Source organism: Elephantulus edwardii, unplaced genomic scaffold (genome assembly GCF_000299155.1).
Source record: "Elephantulus edwardii isolate Elephantulus edwardi_28Jun2011 unplaced genomic scaffold, EleEdw1.0 scaffold00059, whole genome shotgun sequence".
Lineage (NCBI taxonomy): Eukaryota > Metazoa > Chordata > Mammalia > Macroscelidea > Macroscelididae > Elephantulus > Elephantulus edwardii.
In genome coordinates this window covers 9336002-9356297 of record NW_006399809.1, presented here as the reverse complement: position 1 = coordinate 9356297, position 20296 = coordinate 9336002, and the positions used below count along the sequence as shown (strand labels likewise).

The window sequence follows — 20296 nt, the reverse complement described above, 5'->3', positions numbered from 1 at the left end:
ATTTAAAAAAAAGCAGAGATCTTCCATAAGTCTTGTTGACCATATCCTTTCTCCTCTATCTCTCTACGTAATACTTTAACAGCACATCTTTAGCTATGTGTAGGGTCATCCTATTAAAACCTGGTTCCCATCTGTCCTTCATAGAATTTTTTAAATTGTAGAACAAGGATTAGTGACTTTAACTCTGATTAAAAAGAAGGGCATGTCAAATTTTAGTGCTTCATTCAGAAACTGACACTAAACAATGAAGAACTTTATTGATCTATGCAATATTTTTAGTATCAAGATGCCTAGGATACCCAAATTCAAGTGGACATCTTTGCCTTAATAGATGTCAAATGTTGTAAAATAATAAGATGTATAAATAAAAAATTGGATCTCTGATAGACGCAGCCCACAGAGGAAAAATGCCTGTAAGCTGGGGGCAAAATACCTTCTCTCCGACACCCTCAGAAATACAACATGGGTTGTCATATTGATAGTTGCTTGGTGCATTTGAAGGGAAGAGAGAAAAATGTCAAAATGTAAAGTGTGTTTAAGTAATATGCACACTTAAGGGAATTTTCTTCTTTAAATTGGACTTGAAATATTTGACAGTCTCCTGGTTTGATATCCATGATGACAAAATAGTCTAAGATTCTTTCTATCACTTGGTTTCTGTTCTTCTCAATCTTCACTGAGATACTGTGGAAGTTACCAAGGGTGATCATGACAGGATAAAATAAAGACAACTGCCAAAAAATATGGAAGATAAGTTTAAGTTGTATAGTGTTCCCTTATTCTGATCAGACAACTGCTTCTTGGTCTATGTATAGGTTTAACATGAACACAGTTGAGATTCCCATTCCTCTCAATGTGAGTAAAAATTCATTATAATCCATGAAAATACTTTAAAAATCTTTTTTCAAATACTTTCAAATAATAAAAACCCCCAAATAAACACATTTATGGTATTCTCTGGTTTCAGCCAAGATACACCTGATATCAGCAATGAAATCTCTCTGGAATCAGGAGTATTATGCCTCTTCTGAACACAGCTTGAATTTCTGATAGTTTTCTGTCAATGTACAAGTCCAGTGGTTTTAAAAATAATCTTCAGTAAGATTTTACTTGCATATGTTATTAATGATTTGTTTAAAAGCCACATGCTATTGTATCACTTTTTTTTGTTTTTGAAATAAGAACAAATACAGATCTCTCCCAGTCAGCTGGCCAGGTAGCAGTTAAGCTACATTTATGATTATGTTTTGATTTTTGTAGATTTGTTTTCATTTCCTTCTGCTTCAATTATAAGAGTGGTTGGTGAGCTATTCCATAGTCAGCCCTTGTCCCTGGTTTTTACTACTGATACAGAGCTTCTCCAATGTCTCTTTCCATAGATGTAGTCAATCTGATTCCTGTGTAGTTCATTCAGTGAAATCCACATATACAGTTGCCATTTATGTCTTTAAAAAATAATTCCATTACTTGATACTCAAACTCATTTCTGTCACCAAGGCCATATTATCCAACTATCATCCTTTTGTTTCCAACTTTTGCATTTCAGTCACTAATCATTATTAAAGCATCTTGACTGTAACATATAGAAGAACGATAATCCAGGAGGACAGGCTCTATGAGGAGAAATTTAAAATCAGGATTGGAGAAAGGCTCATTGACAATCGGCATTATGCAGATGACACACCTTGCTTGCCAAAACTAAGGAGGACCTGGGACATTTGCTGCAGAAGTTCAAGGACTGTAGCCTTCAATATGGTTTAAAGATAACATCAACATCAAGAAAACCAAGATTCTCACCACTGAGTCAATTGGTAGAATAGTGATAGTTGGTGATGAAATTGGTAACAGCTTCAGCGTGCTTGGCTCTACAATCAGTACTCTTGGTACCAGCAATCAGGAAATAAAAAACTGAATTGCATTGGGAAAATATGCTGCCAGGGACCTCTCCAGAGTACTGAAGAGCAATGATGTCAGTTTAGAGACTAAGGTGTGCCATATCCAGGCCATGGTATTCACAATTACTTGCAATGCATCATAGAGCTAGACAACGACAAAGGATAAGAAAGAAAAAATAGATTCCTTGGAGTTGTGATGGTGGAGAAAAGTACTGAATATACCGTGGACTACTAAGAGAATAAACAAGTTTGTCTTGGACAGGGTGAAAGTAGGCTGCTTTGTGGAGGCAAGGATTTTGAAGCTTCATCTGACATACTTTGAGTATGCTGAAAGGAGGGACCACTTCTTAGAGAAGAACATCATGCTTGGAAGGGTAGGAGGATAGCAATAAGAGAGGAAGATGCTGGATGAGATGGATTTACACAATAACTGGGCCAATGGGATTAGGTGTATCAGAGACAATGAGATTGGCTCAAGATAGAACAGAGTTCAGAGCTGCTGTACATAGGGTCTCTATGAGTTGCAAGGTACTAAATGACACATAACAATAATAAATTGATAGTACTGCATACTGCAAAAATTGGCAGAAGTCCTCATTTCTTAATCTTTGGGTTTTGTGGTTGGTGTGTACACGTGAATAGAAATTATATTAACAGGAACTTAAGTAATAAAAATTGAATAAATGGTTTTTATTTTTATTATGTATACTGTTATGCTCTGTATAACTATGTTTAAAAATGTTATGGAAGATTTTCTTAACTGGAAACATTATTTCTTGAATGAAGTACTGCTTTAATTACATAAAATATAATGTATATGAATGATTATATGCAAACTAATAAACATTTTAAAAAAACAAAACAACAATTGTAAAATGAAATATCCATCATAGTCATGAAATTGGTTAGTGAGATAAAAGACTTGGCGCCTGAGTTGGAGCTCCTTCCTCATTAACAAATCATATTTGTTGTTGTTGTTATTTGCTGTCAAGTTGACTATAACTCATGGCAACCCAATGAACAACAACTTTGAACCCTGCTTTCTCCTGAGCCAATCTCATCGGGTTTTGACCTTTCACTGTTCTCTACTGCACCTGTCCATGTTCCTACGGTCACTATCATCATATTTACTATTGCCTTATTTTATTTTGTCACAAGTTGTACTGGTTGTATTTTTAAGTTTAAATAAATAAAGTTTTATTTTAGAATATTTTAATAGGAATACTGACTTATGATTCAGGAAGTCTGTCATATATGCTCAAGATAAAACACACAGCAAACAAAAAACTTACTTTTTAAACAATTTTATTATTTTTATGTGTGAGCCATCAAATCAGATCTGACTGGTACTGGAGGAGATTGACCCTCCTTCTTCAGCAGAGCATCTGGTGGATTTGAACCACACACCTCTGGGATTGCAGTGCAGCTTTCTGCCACTAGGCCACCAGAGCTCCAAAACTTACTTTTTAAACTTGAAGTTATTTCATCCAACCATAAATACATTAACATGTGTAACCTTCTAATTATATATAATTAGAGAGAAAAATCTAAATTCACTGAGCATTTACAGGTTCTGATAAATCTTTCAAAAATATAATGGTTAAATAAAAACAATTATCTGTACAAAAAATATGATGTATTAATAGAACTTCCTTGAATATGTGTGGATATAAGGACAGAGAAAGTAAAAAAAATGCAAGGAATAGAAATGCAGTCAGTGAGAGAGAGAATAAAACTGAGAGATGTAAAAAGAATCAGAAGAAATTTAAAAGGAGAGTTAAGTAAGAGGACTGTGACTGTGTGAATCTCTCTCTCTCTCTCTCTCTCACACACACACACACACACACACACACACACACTTGCAAGCACACTTTTTTTTCTTATACCACACTGTTCCCTGTTCTTTCTTATTTTTTTTAATTTATATTTTGACAAAAGTTTACAGGAAATTTGGATTTCCATTCATTCTGTTGCATGTTTTCCTACTTATCCCCCACCCCAGTTTGCTTTTCTCTTTTAAAAGATTCTTTCATTGTTTCACAATTTTCCCCCTCCTCTTCACCCTCCAGTCCACTTTACTATTCACCTTTCATTCTGGATTGTTGTCATGCAAATATAAAAATAAAATATAATATAAAATATAAACATGTATTACTTTTAAACAGTTCTTTCCCTCATCTGTTTAAATGCAGTGTTCATTATTTATCCCCTCTTTTCTTAGTCTACTCCCAAGCCTATGACAATACTGTTTTATAACTGTATGTAGTATTTGTCCTTTTGTGACTGAGATATTTCATTCAGCTTAACATTTTAAAGGTTCGGATCCACCAAAGTTTCTGATTGCACTTTATAGAAAGAGGTATTTTAAATAATATGAAAATCATACCTTGTTTTGTTTAAGGGCACCTTTCTCTTTCATGTGAGGGCAGTCCTTTCCGGTCACCACAGCTTTGATATCTGCCACTGGTACTGTAACGCACAGGAGAAAACTGAAGTAAGTAAACCACGTGAGAGCTTCAATGCCAATAAAGAAGCTGAGCTAAGCATGGAGTCTGTGATTAGAATTATCATTCCCATAAACAACTGCAAACAACGAAAGGGACAGTGCTCACAGAAGAGTAGAAATTACAATATATTCTATCATCAGGCATTGCTGGGGCCAAAAGGCAGGTAGATGAGGTATAAGGGAGGCTATGCCCACTTAAAAGAGTTTGGTTCACTAAAGCAAGTATTTAAAAACAAACAAATATCCTCAATAACAAAATTGTACTTTTGTTAAAATTGATAGTTAAAGGCACAATGGGAATAGTAAGAACTACACTTGAACTCCATATATTCATCTATGAATCTAAGAGCTGTACAATGACTAGGAGTTTCAGAAAAAGAATCGATGCCTTTGTATTGGGTGTTGGAGAGTACTGAATATCCCAGGAACTGAAAAGAAGAATGAATAAGGTATGCCTCGGAGAGGGTGCAGCTAGAGTGCTCCTTGGGGTCAAGGACGGTGAAGCTCCATCTCATTGTTAGGAGGGGCTATTCCATGCAAAGAGGCCTCATGCTTGGAAAGGTCGGTGAAGGAGAGGAAGACTCTCAAAGAGATATTCTGGCAAAGTGGTTGCATTAATGGGCTTAAGTATATCAGAGTTGATGAGGATGGCACAAGATAGAACAGGTTCAGAGCTGTTGTTCATAGTGTCACTATGAGTTGTACTTGCCTAATGGCACCCAACAACACTACACCTCTAGCTGCCAGAAATTTTAACTGGATTTAGAAGAGTGTATAGGACAAGAGAGATTACTGGTGGTGTTAGACATTTTATTAGATTTTTATTTTCCTTTCCTGAATAAAAGAATAGGTGATCCCTTATTAATCATATATCTATTAAATGTATTAAGAGGGTTTTAAAAAATTTTTTATAATATTCTGTGTGTGTACCGTCCAATCATATCTGACTGGTACAGGAGGAGAATGCCCCTCCTTCTCCAGCAGAGCATCTAGTGGATTCAAATGTGTACCTCTGGGATTGCAGTGCAGCTTCTTGCCACTAGGCCACCAATGCTCCCTAAAGAGAATTTTTTAAAAAGAATTTGAACATTGCTGGTCTGCCTTTCTTAATTTTTTTTTACTTTTATTAGTTTACTATTAGTTTTACTTCTTTTCCTGATTTCTACATAAAAATTCTTTATTTCTTTTGCACAAATTACCACCTGAATTAGATTTAAAGAACTGGGAAATCTTTGTTGTAGTTGTTATTATGTACCGTGGAGTCAGAACTGATCCACAGCTGACCCTCTAGTGGGTTTTCAAGAGGCAGTTAATCACACAAGAGGTAACTGCTCATCTTTCTCCTATGAAGCAGCTGATGGATTCAAACTGTGTGCCTTTGGGATTGCGGTACAGCTTCTTACTCCCAGGTCATCAGAGGTCCAGAGTTTTCAATCAATCAATCAATCAATCAATCAAAAAAACAATCAATCAATCAATACCAAATTGCTTTTTAGGGAGCACTAGTGATCTAGTAGCAAGAAGCTGAGCTGCAATGCCGAAGGCACATGGTTTGAATCTACCAACTGCTATGCGGGAGAAGGATGGGCAATCTCCTCCTGTGCAATTAACTGCCTCTGAAAACCCACCAGAGGGTCAGATATGGTTTGGTTCCAACTCAATGGCAAACAACAACAACAACTGCTTTTTGTTTGTCTGCAAATTCGTTATGGTCTTATTCTGAATCTGAGGTTTTTACGCTTTCAAAATTACTTTCAGTTTTTAATTGATAGATTTTATAATCCTATTCTCAAAGTTCTTTCATTGGCAACAGCATATATTTTTGAGATTCTAAATTAAAGCCTAAACTTCTGGCAATTCTCAACTGGTTCATTACACTTGTCATGCCTCTCTGGCAGTTCAAATCTGAGAAAAGCTGAGAATACTGTCCAATTTAAACAGATACAGAAATACCATTTTTTAAAAATCTTGCTATCTACAATTTTATTTAATTCTCCTCACACTTCTGTGAGGCAGGTTTAGCTCTATTTTATAGATAAGAAACTAAACTAAATTAATTTGCACTAGTACTATTTCATGATAAAGAAATGCTAGCTACCATTCATCTTGGAAATTCTGAAAATAATACAATTTGATAAAATGATGTTATCTTATGTCTTACTCAGGACATTATAAGAAAATATGTGGAGATGATTGAACATTTAAATCTTCCTGTTAAGATCAACGGATGCAGTAGAATGGTTTGGAAAATTAATTTAAAAAAATACAGAGTCATCTATCCTATTCCACTCTGATTCCTAATCCTTAATTCCAACAAGGATTGTGAATCCAGGAATCCGAGTGAACAGAATTGGCTTTCCCAAATCAGGGTGCTATGGAAGCTTTGAGTTAGCAATTCCTTACAATTTCTGAATAAGAAAGATGATAATGATTTCAAAATTGTGAGTCTACATGCTTTATTGAGGAACTGATTTGTGGAAGAGTAGTTAGAAGATAAAACTATGGAACAATAAAACAAGACATCTCTTTAAAAGCTAATACTTTTCAGGGATCCCAACATTGCTAAGAACTTGTCTAAATGCGTTGGCACTTCTGGAGTTGGACAATTCTTTCTTACCATGAGATGAGTGTGGATACTGTAATGGAACCTTCAGGAAACCTCTGCAGGTTTGCAAACTATCTTCACCACGTGTACTCTTCTTGCAGCCCCTCATTGTGGACCCTTTCAGTGGATGTTATGCTTGATCACTAATATATGGCTATCATTGCTAATATATCCTATCCCATCCCATCCTGTCAATATTTGGCCATAACACATGGCTGACTTGACTCCCTAGCATTCTCTGCCGTTAGATGGGGCCATGTGATTATTTCTGTCCAATGAAAAGTGGTAACAAGTGGCATGTTTCTTTTGTATGCTAACACAGTGAAAAGTCTGTGTCCTTCAGTCTTTCTTTCCCCACTGAGAAAACTGAAGGGTAATGTGTTTTACATGCTGCACTATGTATGAGCTGGCCAAGCAACCACTAGTCTATATCTCCAGACAACTGTGTGAAGAAACCCTTTGTCAACCTATGTAAGTTATGTAATGTGGATAAGAAAACATGACTGGCTTATCTTTTTTCTTTTTTTGACTGGCTTATCTCTTTACCTCACACCCTGCTCTGTGACTCACATTTTTTTTTTACTTTTATTTTCTTACAGTAGGTTCCTAGGATTTTTGAAAAGACTTTTGACCCCAAACACTTACTTAAGTTTTCTTAAGTCTAATTTCATAACTAAGGTTATTAACCCTGTTCTCTTGAGTGACCTAACTGTCTTCTTATTTAGTAACCTGGGTGGGTATTTTGGACCCTTGGGGAGGCTGGTTTAGTTTTTAACAGAAAATCCAAAATTGAAGTGACTTTGAAATACCATTGTTGTTATTGTTGTAGTGTACCATCGAGTCAGAACTGAACCATTCCTGGCCCTTCAGGGGATTTTCAGAGGCACTTAATCTCATAGGAGGAGAGTGCTCATCCCTCTCCCATGGAGAAGCTGGTGAATTTGAACCACTTGTTTTCAGTATTGCAGTACAGTTTCTTGTCACTAGGCCACCAGTGCTTTACCATCAACATACTAAAAACAACCTCAAATTTCCAATGTAGCTTGAGTTGAAATTGTACTGAATAAATAAGTCTTTCGTTGTACATTATATAGCATAGCTAATGAACTAGACAGAGTTTCTACAATCTATAAATAGTCAACTACTTACTGGCTTTGAAAATGCATCATACGGAATGGTACAGGAGTTTAATAGCCACCCATGTCTACTGTGGTAACGTCATCAGTATCTCTAGTGGGAGGGCTTCACAGGAGAAAGGCAATTTCTCATTGGACTTTGTGGCAGTACATATTTTATGGTTTTTATATACATTGTCCCCTGTCAAGGAGAGAAGCTGTGATATCACTCGCAGGACGATGGCAAGAAAGAAAATACAGAATACTAAAAATAAAGTGTGGCTTTTAAAGGTTGCTCTTTGCATAGTTTCTGTCTTGATGCACAAGATTAGTCACAGAAGAGCTGAAAAGATTTCTTCTCTGTAACAGGAGCCGAATTAGAGGAGTCTGACTTCAGATTTTCAAAGTCATGAAAGGTCTTTAGCTGACTTCAAAGTCAGGCTGATGTGGAGATCAGGTTGTGTGTGGGAGCACTAAAGATGGCAGGGCTCGTGAGAGGGGAACCAGGAGGTCATTGGTGAAGGACATGCCTCTTCCTTTCCTACCAGATATTGCCTCCTTCCTTTGAAAGACTTTCTCCCACCCCCCGTTTGAGCTGGCTTGATACTAGCTAATTCAACATTCTTATTTTATAGATGCTAAAACTGAGGCCTAAAGAGAAGAAGCAAGTGATGCAGTACCACACAGCTAGTGAGAGAGCTGGCTGGTGCCCCTCTTCTAGTCCACACTCCTTCCTAGCTATAATCTGTTTAGAAGGTACCAGTACCCCTAAATTACGTTGAACATAGCCCAAATTGCAGTTATCACTTCATCCTTGTTTAGACAACTTTCTGATAGCGAATGCCTGTGGAAAGGGGATTTAATTGTGACTTAAAATTACAATGTCACTGAAAAAGGTTATGTGGTGGCCACAGCACATACATTTACGGCTTTCCCCGTTGGGTGCTGCATGAGGCGGAAGCCCTCCTCAGAAGGGTCCTGTTGGGCCAGGAGCACCTCTAGCATGCCGGGGCTACCAGAGTCTTACACTCATCTACTGGCTGCATAATTTTGGCTTGATTTTTCTGAACTTCCATGACTTATTTGGCATGGATGAAAATACCTCATGGCCTTCGAGTTGGACTCAACTCATAGCAGACCCTGCAGTGGGTTTCTGAGGCTGTAAGTTACATGGGAGGAGAATGCACATCTTCTCCCTTGGTGTGGCTAGTGGATTCTAACCGCCAAGGAGGATTCTAATCGCCAAGGAGGAGACAGTTTATCTCCCCGGGGTCCTGGGCTCTGAGATCAGCTCCTGAAGCTGGTGTCAGGCTCACTGGTGGCTTTTAACAGAGGCAGGCAGTAGGAAATTTAGGGAGATTTGTGACCTTGAGCAAGTTAAGAATTTGGTTTTTTATCACTAAGATAGGGGCAACAATTCTTATGTAAAGCACTCAGCATAGTGGCTGGCATACAGTCAAGCAAACTCATTACTGACAAGCAATTTTGGCCCATGATGATGCCATGTGCTAAACAGTGGGTTTTCTTGTTTGTAATCTTTTTTGAAGTAGATTGCCAGGCCTTTCCTCCAAGATCCCACTGGGTGTATTCAAACTGCCAACCTGTAAGTCAGAAAGTGAGTGCCAAATCCTTTGTAAAACCAAGGAGTTCCTACACAAAGGAAGTACTCTGTAAATGTTTCATGTAATTATTCTCATTAACAATAATCAACCTGAATTCTGTCTGCAGATTGAGGGTCCTGAATTATTCATTGCGCTTCAATGACCCACAGTCCACCTTGCTGCTCTCTTGGAGCTCTTTCTTCATCAGCTGCAACAGGATTCATTTCTTGACAAGCTCACAGGCAGGGCTGTGTTTCTTCTCCCCAGCCCTTTGAAGTGGGAGTGAGGGGTGCTGGCCTAGATTCTTTGAAAGGGAGGCCCGCCATGGACTTGAGTGTGGATGGTAAGGGGGTGAAGGTTGCTTGCAAGCCCCAGGAGGAAGCATGTGGGAGGTGTGTGTGCGAGGAGATGGGACTGCAGGGACCTTGCTTTTAACAGACAAAAGAACAATGAGGTGAGAGATTTCCAAACCTTTAGGGAAGAACCCGGATTCCCTTTGAAGAAGAAGCTCTCAAGTTCACCCACAGGAGCTATATAAAGACAATCCAACTGTACTATTTGATTCATCAATGTCTCAATATCCCACTCTGATTAACTCAGGGGCAGATGACAATATCCTGTGGTCTCAAGAGAAGGCAACGGGCCATGGCCAGACAGAGTGATGACATTTAACATTAATTAAAGCAACATCTCATTTTTCCAGTGCCATGCGGTTTCTGACTTGATGTACTCATGGAGGGTGGCTGGTTTGGTCCAGGCAGAAGACAGAAGTAGAATTAGATGTGAAACAAGTGTCAGGCATGACGCAGTCAACGAGTCCTTCCAGGCCAGGGCGTTTACTTCTCAGGCACAATATAGCTTCATTTTACTTAGGTGTATGGACACTGACTCCACCGTGGAGCACATGTTCACACTAATGTGCTGTCACCTAGACATTCCTGTACCTATCCACCAACACACCTATACACTCACACACACCCTCCTATACCTATCTACCAACACATCTATATACTCACACACTGCCTCCTATATGTTCACCCCCCACACCTATATACTCACACAATCTCTTGTACCTACGCCAACACACCTATATACTCAAACACACCCTCTTGTACCTATCCCCAACAAATCTACAACATACTGACACACACCCTCCTGTAGCTACCCCCCAACACACCTATACACTCACATACATCTTCCTGTACTTACACACCAACACAACTATACACTCACACAACCTTCCTGTACCTGCACACCAACATACTGATACACTCACACCAACACACCTATACATTTACACAATCTCCTGTATCTAACCTAACACACCTGTACACTGAAACACACACTACTGTACATAACCACCAACATACCTATACACTCACACCCACCTCCTGTACATACAAACAATGCAGCCATATACTCACACACACCCTCCTGTATGTACACCCCCATACTTACACACTCACCCCCCATACCTACCCCCAATACACCTACACACATACACTCCTGTATTATACCTCTCACACCTATACACTGACATACACACACTCATGTACCTATACACTCACACACACCTTCCTGTACCTATGCCCAACACACCTATACACTCACACACACACACTCCTATACCTACCCACCACACACCTATACACTCACACACACTCTTGTACCTATATATATCCAATACACGTATATATTCACTCACACACTCCTGTACCTACTCCTCAACACCTATACACTCACTCCCACACTGTATACCACCTCCCAACACACCTGTACACTCACTGACATGCTCCTGTACCTTCCTCCAACACATCTCTACGCACACTCCTATAGCTTCCCCCACGCCTATAAGGTCACCCCCACACTCCTATCTATACCTACCTCCCACATGTTCACCCAGCAATCATGTATTCTTGGTTTAATTGCAGTGAACCCTTCTCCAGAGCCAGCATCACTGGTGGCCACAAGCAAGGCCATTTGGAAATGGGCAGTTCTGGCCTTCCTCTTCTCCTGTTGCACTCCAGCAAGCTGAACCCTGTGCTTAGATCTCCTGGCACTAAGACCCCCGGAGTATTACAGTGAAGGTCTTAAGTATGGGGTGAAGCATCAGCTTGAAAAAGACCTTGAAACCACCCTCACACAAGGCCCAGCTACGGCTCAGCCCTTGAGCCTCTCTTCTTTCTTGAGCCTCTCTTTCTCTCATTGCTGTCGAGTCAGAACCCACACATAGTTTACCCTCCAGCAGGTTTTTAGAGGCTGCAAATCACACGGGAAGACTCTGCCAATCTTCCTCTCAAGGAGCTGCTGCTAGATCTGAGCTGCTGGAGAGTCATGAACTTTAGGTGAGCAGTGTTCCTGCCTGCGGACTACAGTGCCAGAACTCATTCTAGGAGCACAGTGACAGATTTTCTAAACAAAGAGCAGCAAACATGGACATGCACCATATAAAAGAAAGCAAAGCATATTTTTTAAAACCATCTAACGCTGATGAATGAGTCAAGAAATGGAATATATCTCTATAAATAAGGGGTAAGCAGTATCTCCAGTGAGTGGGAGCTCAGCTCCTCTGGGTCCCATGGGGAAGCAATGTTCAAGGTTTGCTTTTCTGCTCAGTCCACCCTTCCATGCACTGACTGGTCTCAGAGAGAGGCTACAGGGGAGGAACAGAGCTGTTGGCTGCTGCAACCAATCTCAATCTCTGTTTTCACTTCATTCCAGAACAACAAGTGATTCCAAACGATAGGCCTGTGGGCTGGTCTTGTTCCATTAGGGGAATGTTCATGAATTAACAGCAGATGGAGGACAATGAGGACCCTGCCATGCATTTTCTAGAAAGATCATTTCCTTCAGCAAAAAGGAACTATATCGCAAAATTAAGTTCTTTTCACTTTCTTGAAGATTAAGGTCCTTTCTTTTAAGAAAGTATTATGATATTAAATTTTAGTTAGATTTTGTTTTTATAATAACTTTATTGGCCAAAATGAGAAGTTCGTAGCCCCTGTGCACAGGGAGTTCTGGTGGCCTAGGCCACATAGAGTGGTGCTGCTAACTCAAGGGTGTGTTTCTCCAGTGGTAAAAATTCACAAGTGGATCTATGGGAGAGAGAAGGGCAAGGTCTTCTCATGTGATTTACAGCCTGTGAAAAGGTCAACCACAAGTTGGATCTGACTCATTGGCAGTGGGCAAGTGAACCCCATATAATTTTATTTTCTTAAAAATTTCACTTATTGATAAAAGGCACACTGAAAGAATGGTTGTGCACAATACAGGATAATAACCCAGGGCAGAGACTGCTGGGTCCCAGAATGAGGTTTTGGCATTCTAACACATTTCTGGAGTTTTAGTGTTTAAATATGAGGACATTCACCTGCTTACTGAAAGGCTGAAGGTTTGAGTCTACCCAGAGGAGCCTCAGGATAGATAGTCCTGGTAGTCAATTTCTGAAAAGACAGACACTGAAAATGCTATGAAGCACAGCTCTACTCTGACATGCATGGAGCTGGCATGCACTAGAATCAACTCTGTGACAACTTGAAAGCAAGCAGACGAAACCAGGTTTCAGTTGAAGCTGGTGTTGAGGGCAGGACATAGGTCTAGAAGGTTTACGCTGGGCTGCGGGGGCCTTCTGAGACCCAAGGGAGAAGTGCTTGCCTGGGCAGGGATGTGGGGACTCAGTCCTTGGCTCTTTGAATCACGACTGTCTTTCTCCTTCACTAAGGTGCCAATAAAGTAGGTGGGAGAGGCAGTTGTATGGAAGGAAATGAGGATATTTGCTGAACAAAACGACACTACAAAGAGTAGACTGCCCCATTTTAAACTGAGTTCCAGGCTGTCTGCCTGAAGTGGTAGCATGGAGTCTGCATCAGGAAATTTCCCATTCAGGATTATTTTTGCCACAGTGGCTATAAGAATGACAGCTCAGACTGGATTCCAGTGGAGCCTGGGGTGACAGGAGTAGGGTGCCAGGATGTGGGGTGCTTGTCTGGGACAAGCTTATCTGACTTGACCTGAGTTTGGAAGATTATTTAAAAGTTCCCTATTTGTTTCCTCACACTTTAATGTTTCTACCTGGGCTACCCTCTGAAGTTCTGTTTACTTCATACTATGTCTTTTTCAAATAAACTGATCATTTTAATATTTTAATATCTGTATAAGTATTATTAATATTTTAATATTTGTATAAGTATTGAATATACCATGGACTGCTTGGAGAACAAACAGGTTTGTCCTGGAGAGGGTGAAGCCAGAATACTCCTTGGAGTCAAGGATTCTGAAGCTTCGTCTGACATACTGTGGGCATGTTGTAAGGAGGGACTTGTCCTTGGAGAGGGACATCATGTTTGGAAAAGTGGAGGGATGGCGCAGGAGAGGAAGACCCTTGATGAGACAGATTAATTCCACAGGATAGAACGGCATTTAGGGCTCTTGTACATAGGATCGCTATGAGTCACAAGCAACTCAAAGGCACATAACAACAACAACATAATACCTTTGTAGGAATTCCTGGGTAATGCAAATGGTTAACAATGTTACCTACTCACAGAAGGGTTGGAAGTTCAGATCCCCCATAAGGAAGCTCAGAAGAAAGGCATGGATCTACTTGGAGGAATTAGCATTGCAAACCTAAGTTCTGCTCTGACAGACTTGGGTTCCCTAAGAAATGGAACAGACTGGATGGAAATGGATTTGATTTTTTTTGGGGGGGTACAATAGCTTGTATATAAATAAATAAGCAATACTCTAACAAAACCCCAAAGCAAGAAAGTAAACAAAAACAAAACAAAAATCTCCCTGCAGGCTAAAAACCAAACCATAAAACTGGTACCTGGCTAAGAGTTGGGCTAAAAAAAAGTACAACATATCACTGACTCTTCATAAGCATACATGCTAACACAGATACCACATGGCAACAGCCAATAAATACCACTAATACCAGCAATTTGGGTAACGTTTAGCAAATAAAGTGTAAGTAACTTCTCACACATTTTCAAAGTGTCTGAATTACTTTTTTGCAGGAAATTAACTGCATGTGGATCAGTCTTTGGTTCTGCCGCCTAATAAAGTGATACGGGAAACAAAAATGGGCAAACAGGACAGAAACCAATCACACACTGTGTAAAGTGATAAGGAGTTGTGCTGCCAATACAAATGCAGATGGTTCGAGTTCACTTGCTGCTTCTCAGAACAAAGAACAGTTTCCTCTGCAACGTCTCTGAAAACCCAGTTATGAGTCAGTTCTGACTCTAAGGCACATAAGAACAATATAAAAAGACAATTGAAAGGTTTCCGCTTACATACACTATGTTTGCTTGTTCAAAGCACCTGGATTTGTAATGGGAAAGTGGCCATCTGAGCCCTAAGTTTGACTCTTTGAGGGAAGATATTAGCACAGTGACAACAGAGCTCCCCTCTGCTGAGCCCAAGCTCCACGCCCACCAGGCCTCTGGCTTGCTGGGATGCTCTAGCAGAGACTTGGCACAACAAGATGAGACCGGCCCACTGCCGTTTATTTGGGTTGACAGTTTTTCCTGCATATTTTATGACCAGAAAACAAGCAAGCAAGCAGAGCTCGGCCCCTCCCACCACAGAAGCCCCCCTTACACTTGTCCTGCAGCGAGTCGTGCGGCACTTCTCCCTGCGGGCTCTCCTCCAAGTCTCCGTAGTGCAGGACCTTGTGATTTGGTGAAAGCCGACAATACCAAAATTTGTCTGAGGAAAAGCAAAAGACACAAATATAGGTTTACAAGGTATGTGACGTGGGTTCCCAAAAATAATCAACATCCTTTTAATACCCTTGCCTGCAGGAAAAAGCAATTAATTTGATTTTAGGTCTGCTGGAATATTATTTCACCATAAAGAGAAACTGAATCTTGATAGATGCTGTAACAGGGATGAACCTGGGAAACATCAGGCTTAACATAAGTTATAAAGTGACAAGTATTGTTTGATTCCATTTATATCATCTCTCTATTATCTATCTATCTATCATCTATCTATCTATCTATCTATCTATCTATCTATCTATCTATCTATCTATCATCTTCTATCTATCATCTATCATTGTTGTGACACTGAGTCAGAACTGACTCACAGCTGACCCCTAGTGTGTTTCAGAGGCCATGGGTTATCCTGCAGAACATCTGGTGGATTTGAACCTCTTGCATTTGGGATTGCAGCACAGCTTCTTGCCACTAGGCCACCAGAGCTCTCTATCTAGGATTGGTAAACACACACACACACACACACACACACACGCGCGCGCGCGCGCGCGCGCGCACACATGCACATTTTGACACAGTGACTAGGGCAATAGGGGCAGATATATAGAAGACAGTGAGATTGGTTCAGGACAGGACAGAGTTCAGAGCTATTGTGCATAGGGTTGCTATGAATCAGAGGCAAGTTGATGGCACATAACAACAACAACAATAACAATATATAGCTGAGTTACAATCCTAAAGGCAAGCGGTTCAAAGCCACCAGCTGCTCCATAGGAGAAGGGTAGGAAATCTCTTCTCGTGAGATTAACTGCTTCTGAAAACTCAATGGAGGGTCAGCTATGAGTTGGTTCCAACTCTATGGTACACAACAACAGCAACAATAATAGGTAAATGTGTAGGGAGCAAAGTTTATTTGTGGTTATCAGGGATAGGTGAAAGGAAAGGATAAAGTATAAATGTCCAATTTATGGACACTTTAAGGAGCCCTGGTAGCAAAGAGTATAACATGCCAGGCTAATTATTCAAAGCTGGTGGTTCAAATCCATCAGGTAGAAGAAAGTTAGGCAGTCTCCTCCTGCAAAGATTTACAGTTTTAGAGGCCTGATGGCGGATCTTTATGCATCACAACATCAATGACAGTGTATTAATGGTTGTGCTTCTGTTAAAGATGATGTGAAAAGTGGGAAATGGATAATGGTGATGGTAGAACAACATGGTTAACACGATGTCACTGAATACAGCTCAGTCAAAATGAAAATGCTGACAGCAAAAATGCTTAGGTGGCAAACGATTTGACAAATGTTTACTTCTACAACAAAAAATAATAATGAATTCAAGAGTTCAGGGAAGAAAGTCCCTTTTGGATTTTGATAGTTAACATCTAACTGCTTGGTATAAATTTGGCAACCTCTAGTAAAATGATTACATCTTTTATGTTAAATGACATTGGTTTTCTGAAGTGTCATTGTCCAGAAGGTCTTTTCCCACTACCCACAACTACTTGAGAATCTACTCCTTCCCAACTTAAGTTGGACCCAAAGGAAACAATGTCGACAAAGCTTTTTGGGTAACTTTTCTGGTTCTTCCTTCTCTGGAATTCTGAGATGTTGAATTCTGAGATGTTGTCAGCAAGGTTAAGGTCACCCTGATGTCAGAACTTCTACCCTTGCAGCTAATACATGCGTATTAATTAATCTGTGAATGGTAAGGACACTAATAGAACACACAGGAGTTGGCATTCATAAGACAGTGATCTAAGTAATTCATAAAATTACCCAATGAAGACATTCACAATCATCCTCTTCATTGTTTCTAGACTTTCGTTCTCAGAATAGGCATAGCCAGGGAGCTCAGAATCATCCCTATAAATAACTCCTTCAATTTATTCACTCTGCCCCCAAATGCAATAAAAATTTATGAACATGCCTGTGATGTAGGAAGAAAAGAGGCCAAGCACATTTTTTATAGATGAGGTACTTGGATGGTGACAGCAATCTTTGTGTTGCTTTCAAGCCTCAGCATAGAGAATGTCCCCTTCAGGAAGCCCACTTTGGTTACTGTGGCTGCAAGAACTTTCTTTCCTTTTGGTTTCCTGCATCAGGTTCTGGTTTGGCCGAAGATTATCAGAATCCAAGTGTCAACTATTATAATGCTTCCTGTTACATGCATTCAACTCACTGAATCAGAATCAACTTATAGCTGACCCACCACTGGGTTTGTCTTTCCCAGAAGGGCATTCGCCATCTTTCTCCCATAGAGTGGGTGATAGATTTGAACTGCCAGAGAGGCGTGACCTTTGGATTAGCAGTGACACTCTATGTAGATGAGGTCACCAGAGCTTCCGGCAAAGCACCTTGTCCTATGGGTGTGCTGGTGACAACCGCTGTTAGGGCAGAGGGCACAGGACAAGGACATTCATCACCCTGGACGGTAGAGAAAGCATCCCTCTCCTCTGGCCCGGCGCCTGGCACACAGAACATGCACAGAACAGCTGCCACTGGCTAAATGGGCAATCAAGGCCCAAGGGGTTTGGCCAAAATGACCGAGGCAGAAAGCGTCTGTTTATTTTCGGGCCCCTCTGCCTTAGCATGCTGTTGGCCAACTCAGTGGTCTCCCACCAACTCTTCTGTAGCTATTCTGACTAGAAAGCTCTCCACATTGCTGTAAGTGCTGCCCCTCAATCTAAAATTGCCTTTGCTGCAAAATCGGGTGTTAACTGTGATTATTTTTAATGGGGGGGGGAAGCTTTTCAATGTGAAAATAAAAAGCCAAACAATGAACAAACAAAAATGCCTACACTTAATCGACAGAAAGTGTCTCTGTGCTTCCTATCTCTTCATTTGGAGAGAAAGATATAACTGTTGGGCTGGCAGTTCAACTCTCCACAGGCTGCTCCACCAGAGTTCCCTTCATCTGTACATTGTGGCTTGTTGTTGTGTTCCGTCGAAATTAGTAGTACTAATGCACAGCTGACCCGACAGCAGGTTCTCAGAGGCAGTTAATCGCACAGAGGAGTGTCCACCTTTTTCCCACAGGGCAGCTGGTAGATTCAAACCGCACGCCTTTGCATTGGCAGTGCCAACTCCTTACCACTAGCCCACCACAGCTCCCTTTATCTATAAATAGGGGTCAAGAATTACTAACCTGTAGCCAAATCATGTATTTAAAAGAATCTGGATTCTGCTGAAAGATCTGGAAGCACAAGAAAAGTTATCCTTTGATTTTTTCAAAATTGTGTTTTATATATGCATAAAACACAGGTTGTTTGGGGGGAGAGCTCTTCAAAGGGAAGGGATACAGCTACTGCCTGAGTAATTCACAGTCATTTTAATTGGGCTAATGTTTACTTGTCAATTTTTCATGAGGAGAACACATTTGTTATTTGCTTTGCAATACTCGTTCCAAAGGAAGTACAATCTGGTTCCAAATACAATCATTGCCTTTGAGTAGGATCCGACTGACAGCTGATCCTTCAGTGGGTCTTTGGAGGCTGTAAACTGTGTGGGAGAAGACTGCCACTTCTGTTCCAAGAGTAGCTTGTGGATTCAAACTGCCTACCTTTAGATTGGCAGATGAGGGGCCTATGTTTTGACCTTGAGTGACAACAGTGTCTGCGATGGAGCATCTTGTGGATTTGGCATGACAGGCTACGACAGTTCTTTTTCCTGAAAGGGACCCTCTGCCTGATCTAAACAGCCTGTGATGCTCACAGAACCAGTTTGTGCATATGTTACCTCTGACAAGAGCTTTCTGGCTACATCAGCAACTAAAGAGAGACAGGAAGCCAAGAAGGAAGTCAGTGGAAATGTGAGCTTGTACACGCTGGGCTAACACAAGAGTCAATTCTTAGCAAGTTCATTATAGGAATTCCTTGCTTTTTAAGCTAGGGTAACTCTCACTGTGTTAGTAGTGGGATTTGAAATCAATAAAGGCTCAACAAGTTATAATCAAGAATGAATTATACTAAGTATATTTAGGGAATGGTAAAATTAAATTCAGTTGGTACAAAGATATATTACAAAGTGTATTCATTTATAAGATAAAATAGATTACACTTCAAAGATACTTTGCTGCTTACAACTTGGAGGGTAAGTTTAAGGGGTCCTGGGGTGGTACCCACAGAAAAGGTAGTTAATCACTGACTGTGATGGTGGTAGTTTGAGACTCCTCAGAGGCACACTGGAACAAAGTCTGGTGATAAACCAGCCAATGGAAAACATAGAGAACACAGTTCTATCTGGACACACGGGGTCACTAGGAGTCAGAACTGATGGGACAGCAACTTCTAAGATTTTTTTTTCCAATGTTCAGTATTTTCACAGTCCCTACTTGAGATATCCACATCATTATAACAAAAGGCAGGCATGTCAGACAAAGTCAAGATGTAAAGAAAATTAAGAACAGCTACAACAACAAGAGAAAATGATGGAAACTCATGTTCACAGACCAGGTCTGGGAAGAAACACATCAGCAACTCTGGCTGGTAGGGAAATATATGAACAGTCTATGTAGAATACACTCTCACATTCATTAGTTATTCAAGGGATGGCTGTTGTGGTGGTGTACCACCCAGCTGGAACCTGGAACCGACTCCTAGCTAACCCTACAGTAGGTTTTCAGAGGCAGTTAATCCCACAGGAGGTAACTGCCTGTCTTGATCCAGTGGAGCAGCTGATGGATTCGAACCACCTTTAGGTTGGCAGTGTAACTCCTAACTACTAAGCTACTAGAGCTACAAGGGTTCTTCAAGGAGGCAAAATCACCCCTTTTCTGGTAAGGCTGCAGTCCAGTCAATGCTCATTTAAAATAAGCATGGACAGAGGTTGAGCAGGGAGAAAAGCACAACAACGA

The 20296-nt window shown here is 40.4% G+C and overlaps 1 protein-coding gene across 4 annotated transcripts in view; it reads right to left on the bottom strand.

Moving 5' to 3' along the window:
- ELMO1 (engulfment and cell motility 1) overlaps positions 1-20296 on the bottom strand; it is a 683616-nt gene that overhangs the window by 32069 nt on the left and 631251 nt on the right. For all 4 annotated transcript variants that reach the window (XM_006887590.1, XM_006887592.1, XM_006887591.1 and 1 more), the window contains 2 exons: positions 15327-15434; positions 4282-4364 (listed from right to left, as the gene is read on the bottom strand). In XM_006887590.1, coding sequence (XP_006887652.1) covers positions 4282-4364; positions 15327-15434 — 191 coding nt within the window. The remainder of the gene's footprint in view (positions 1-4281; positions 4365-15326; positions 15435-20296) is intronic.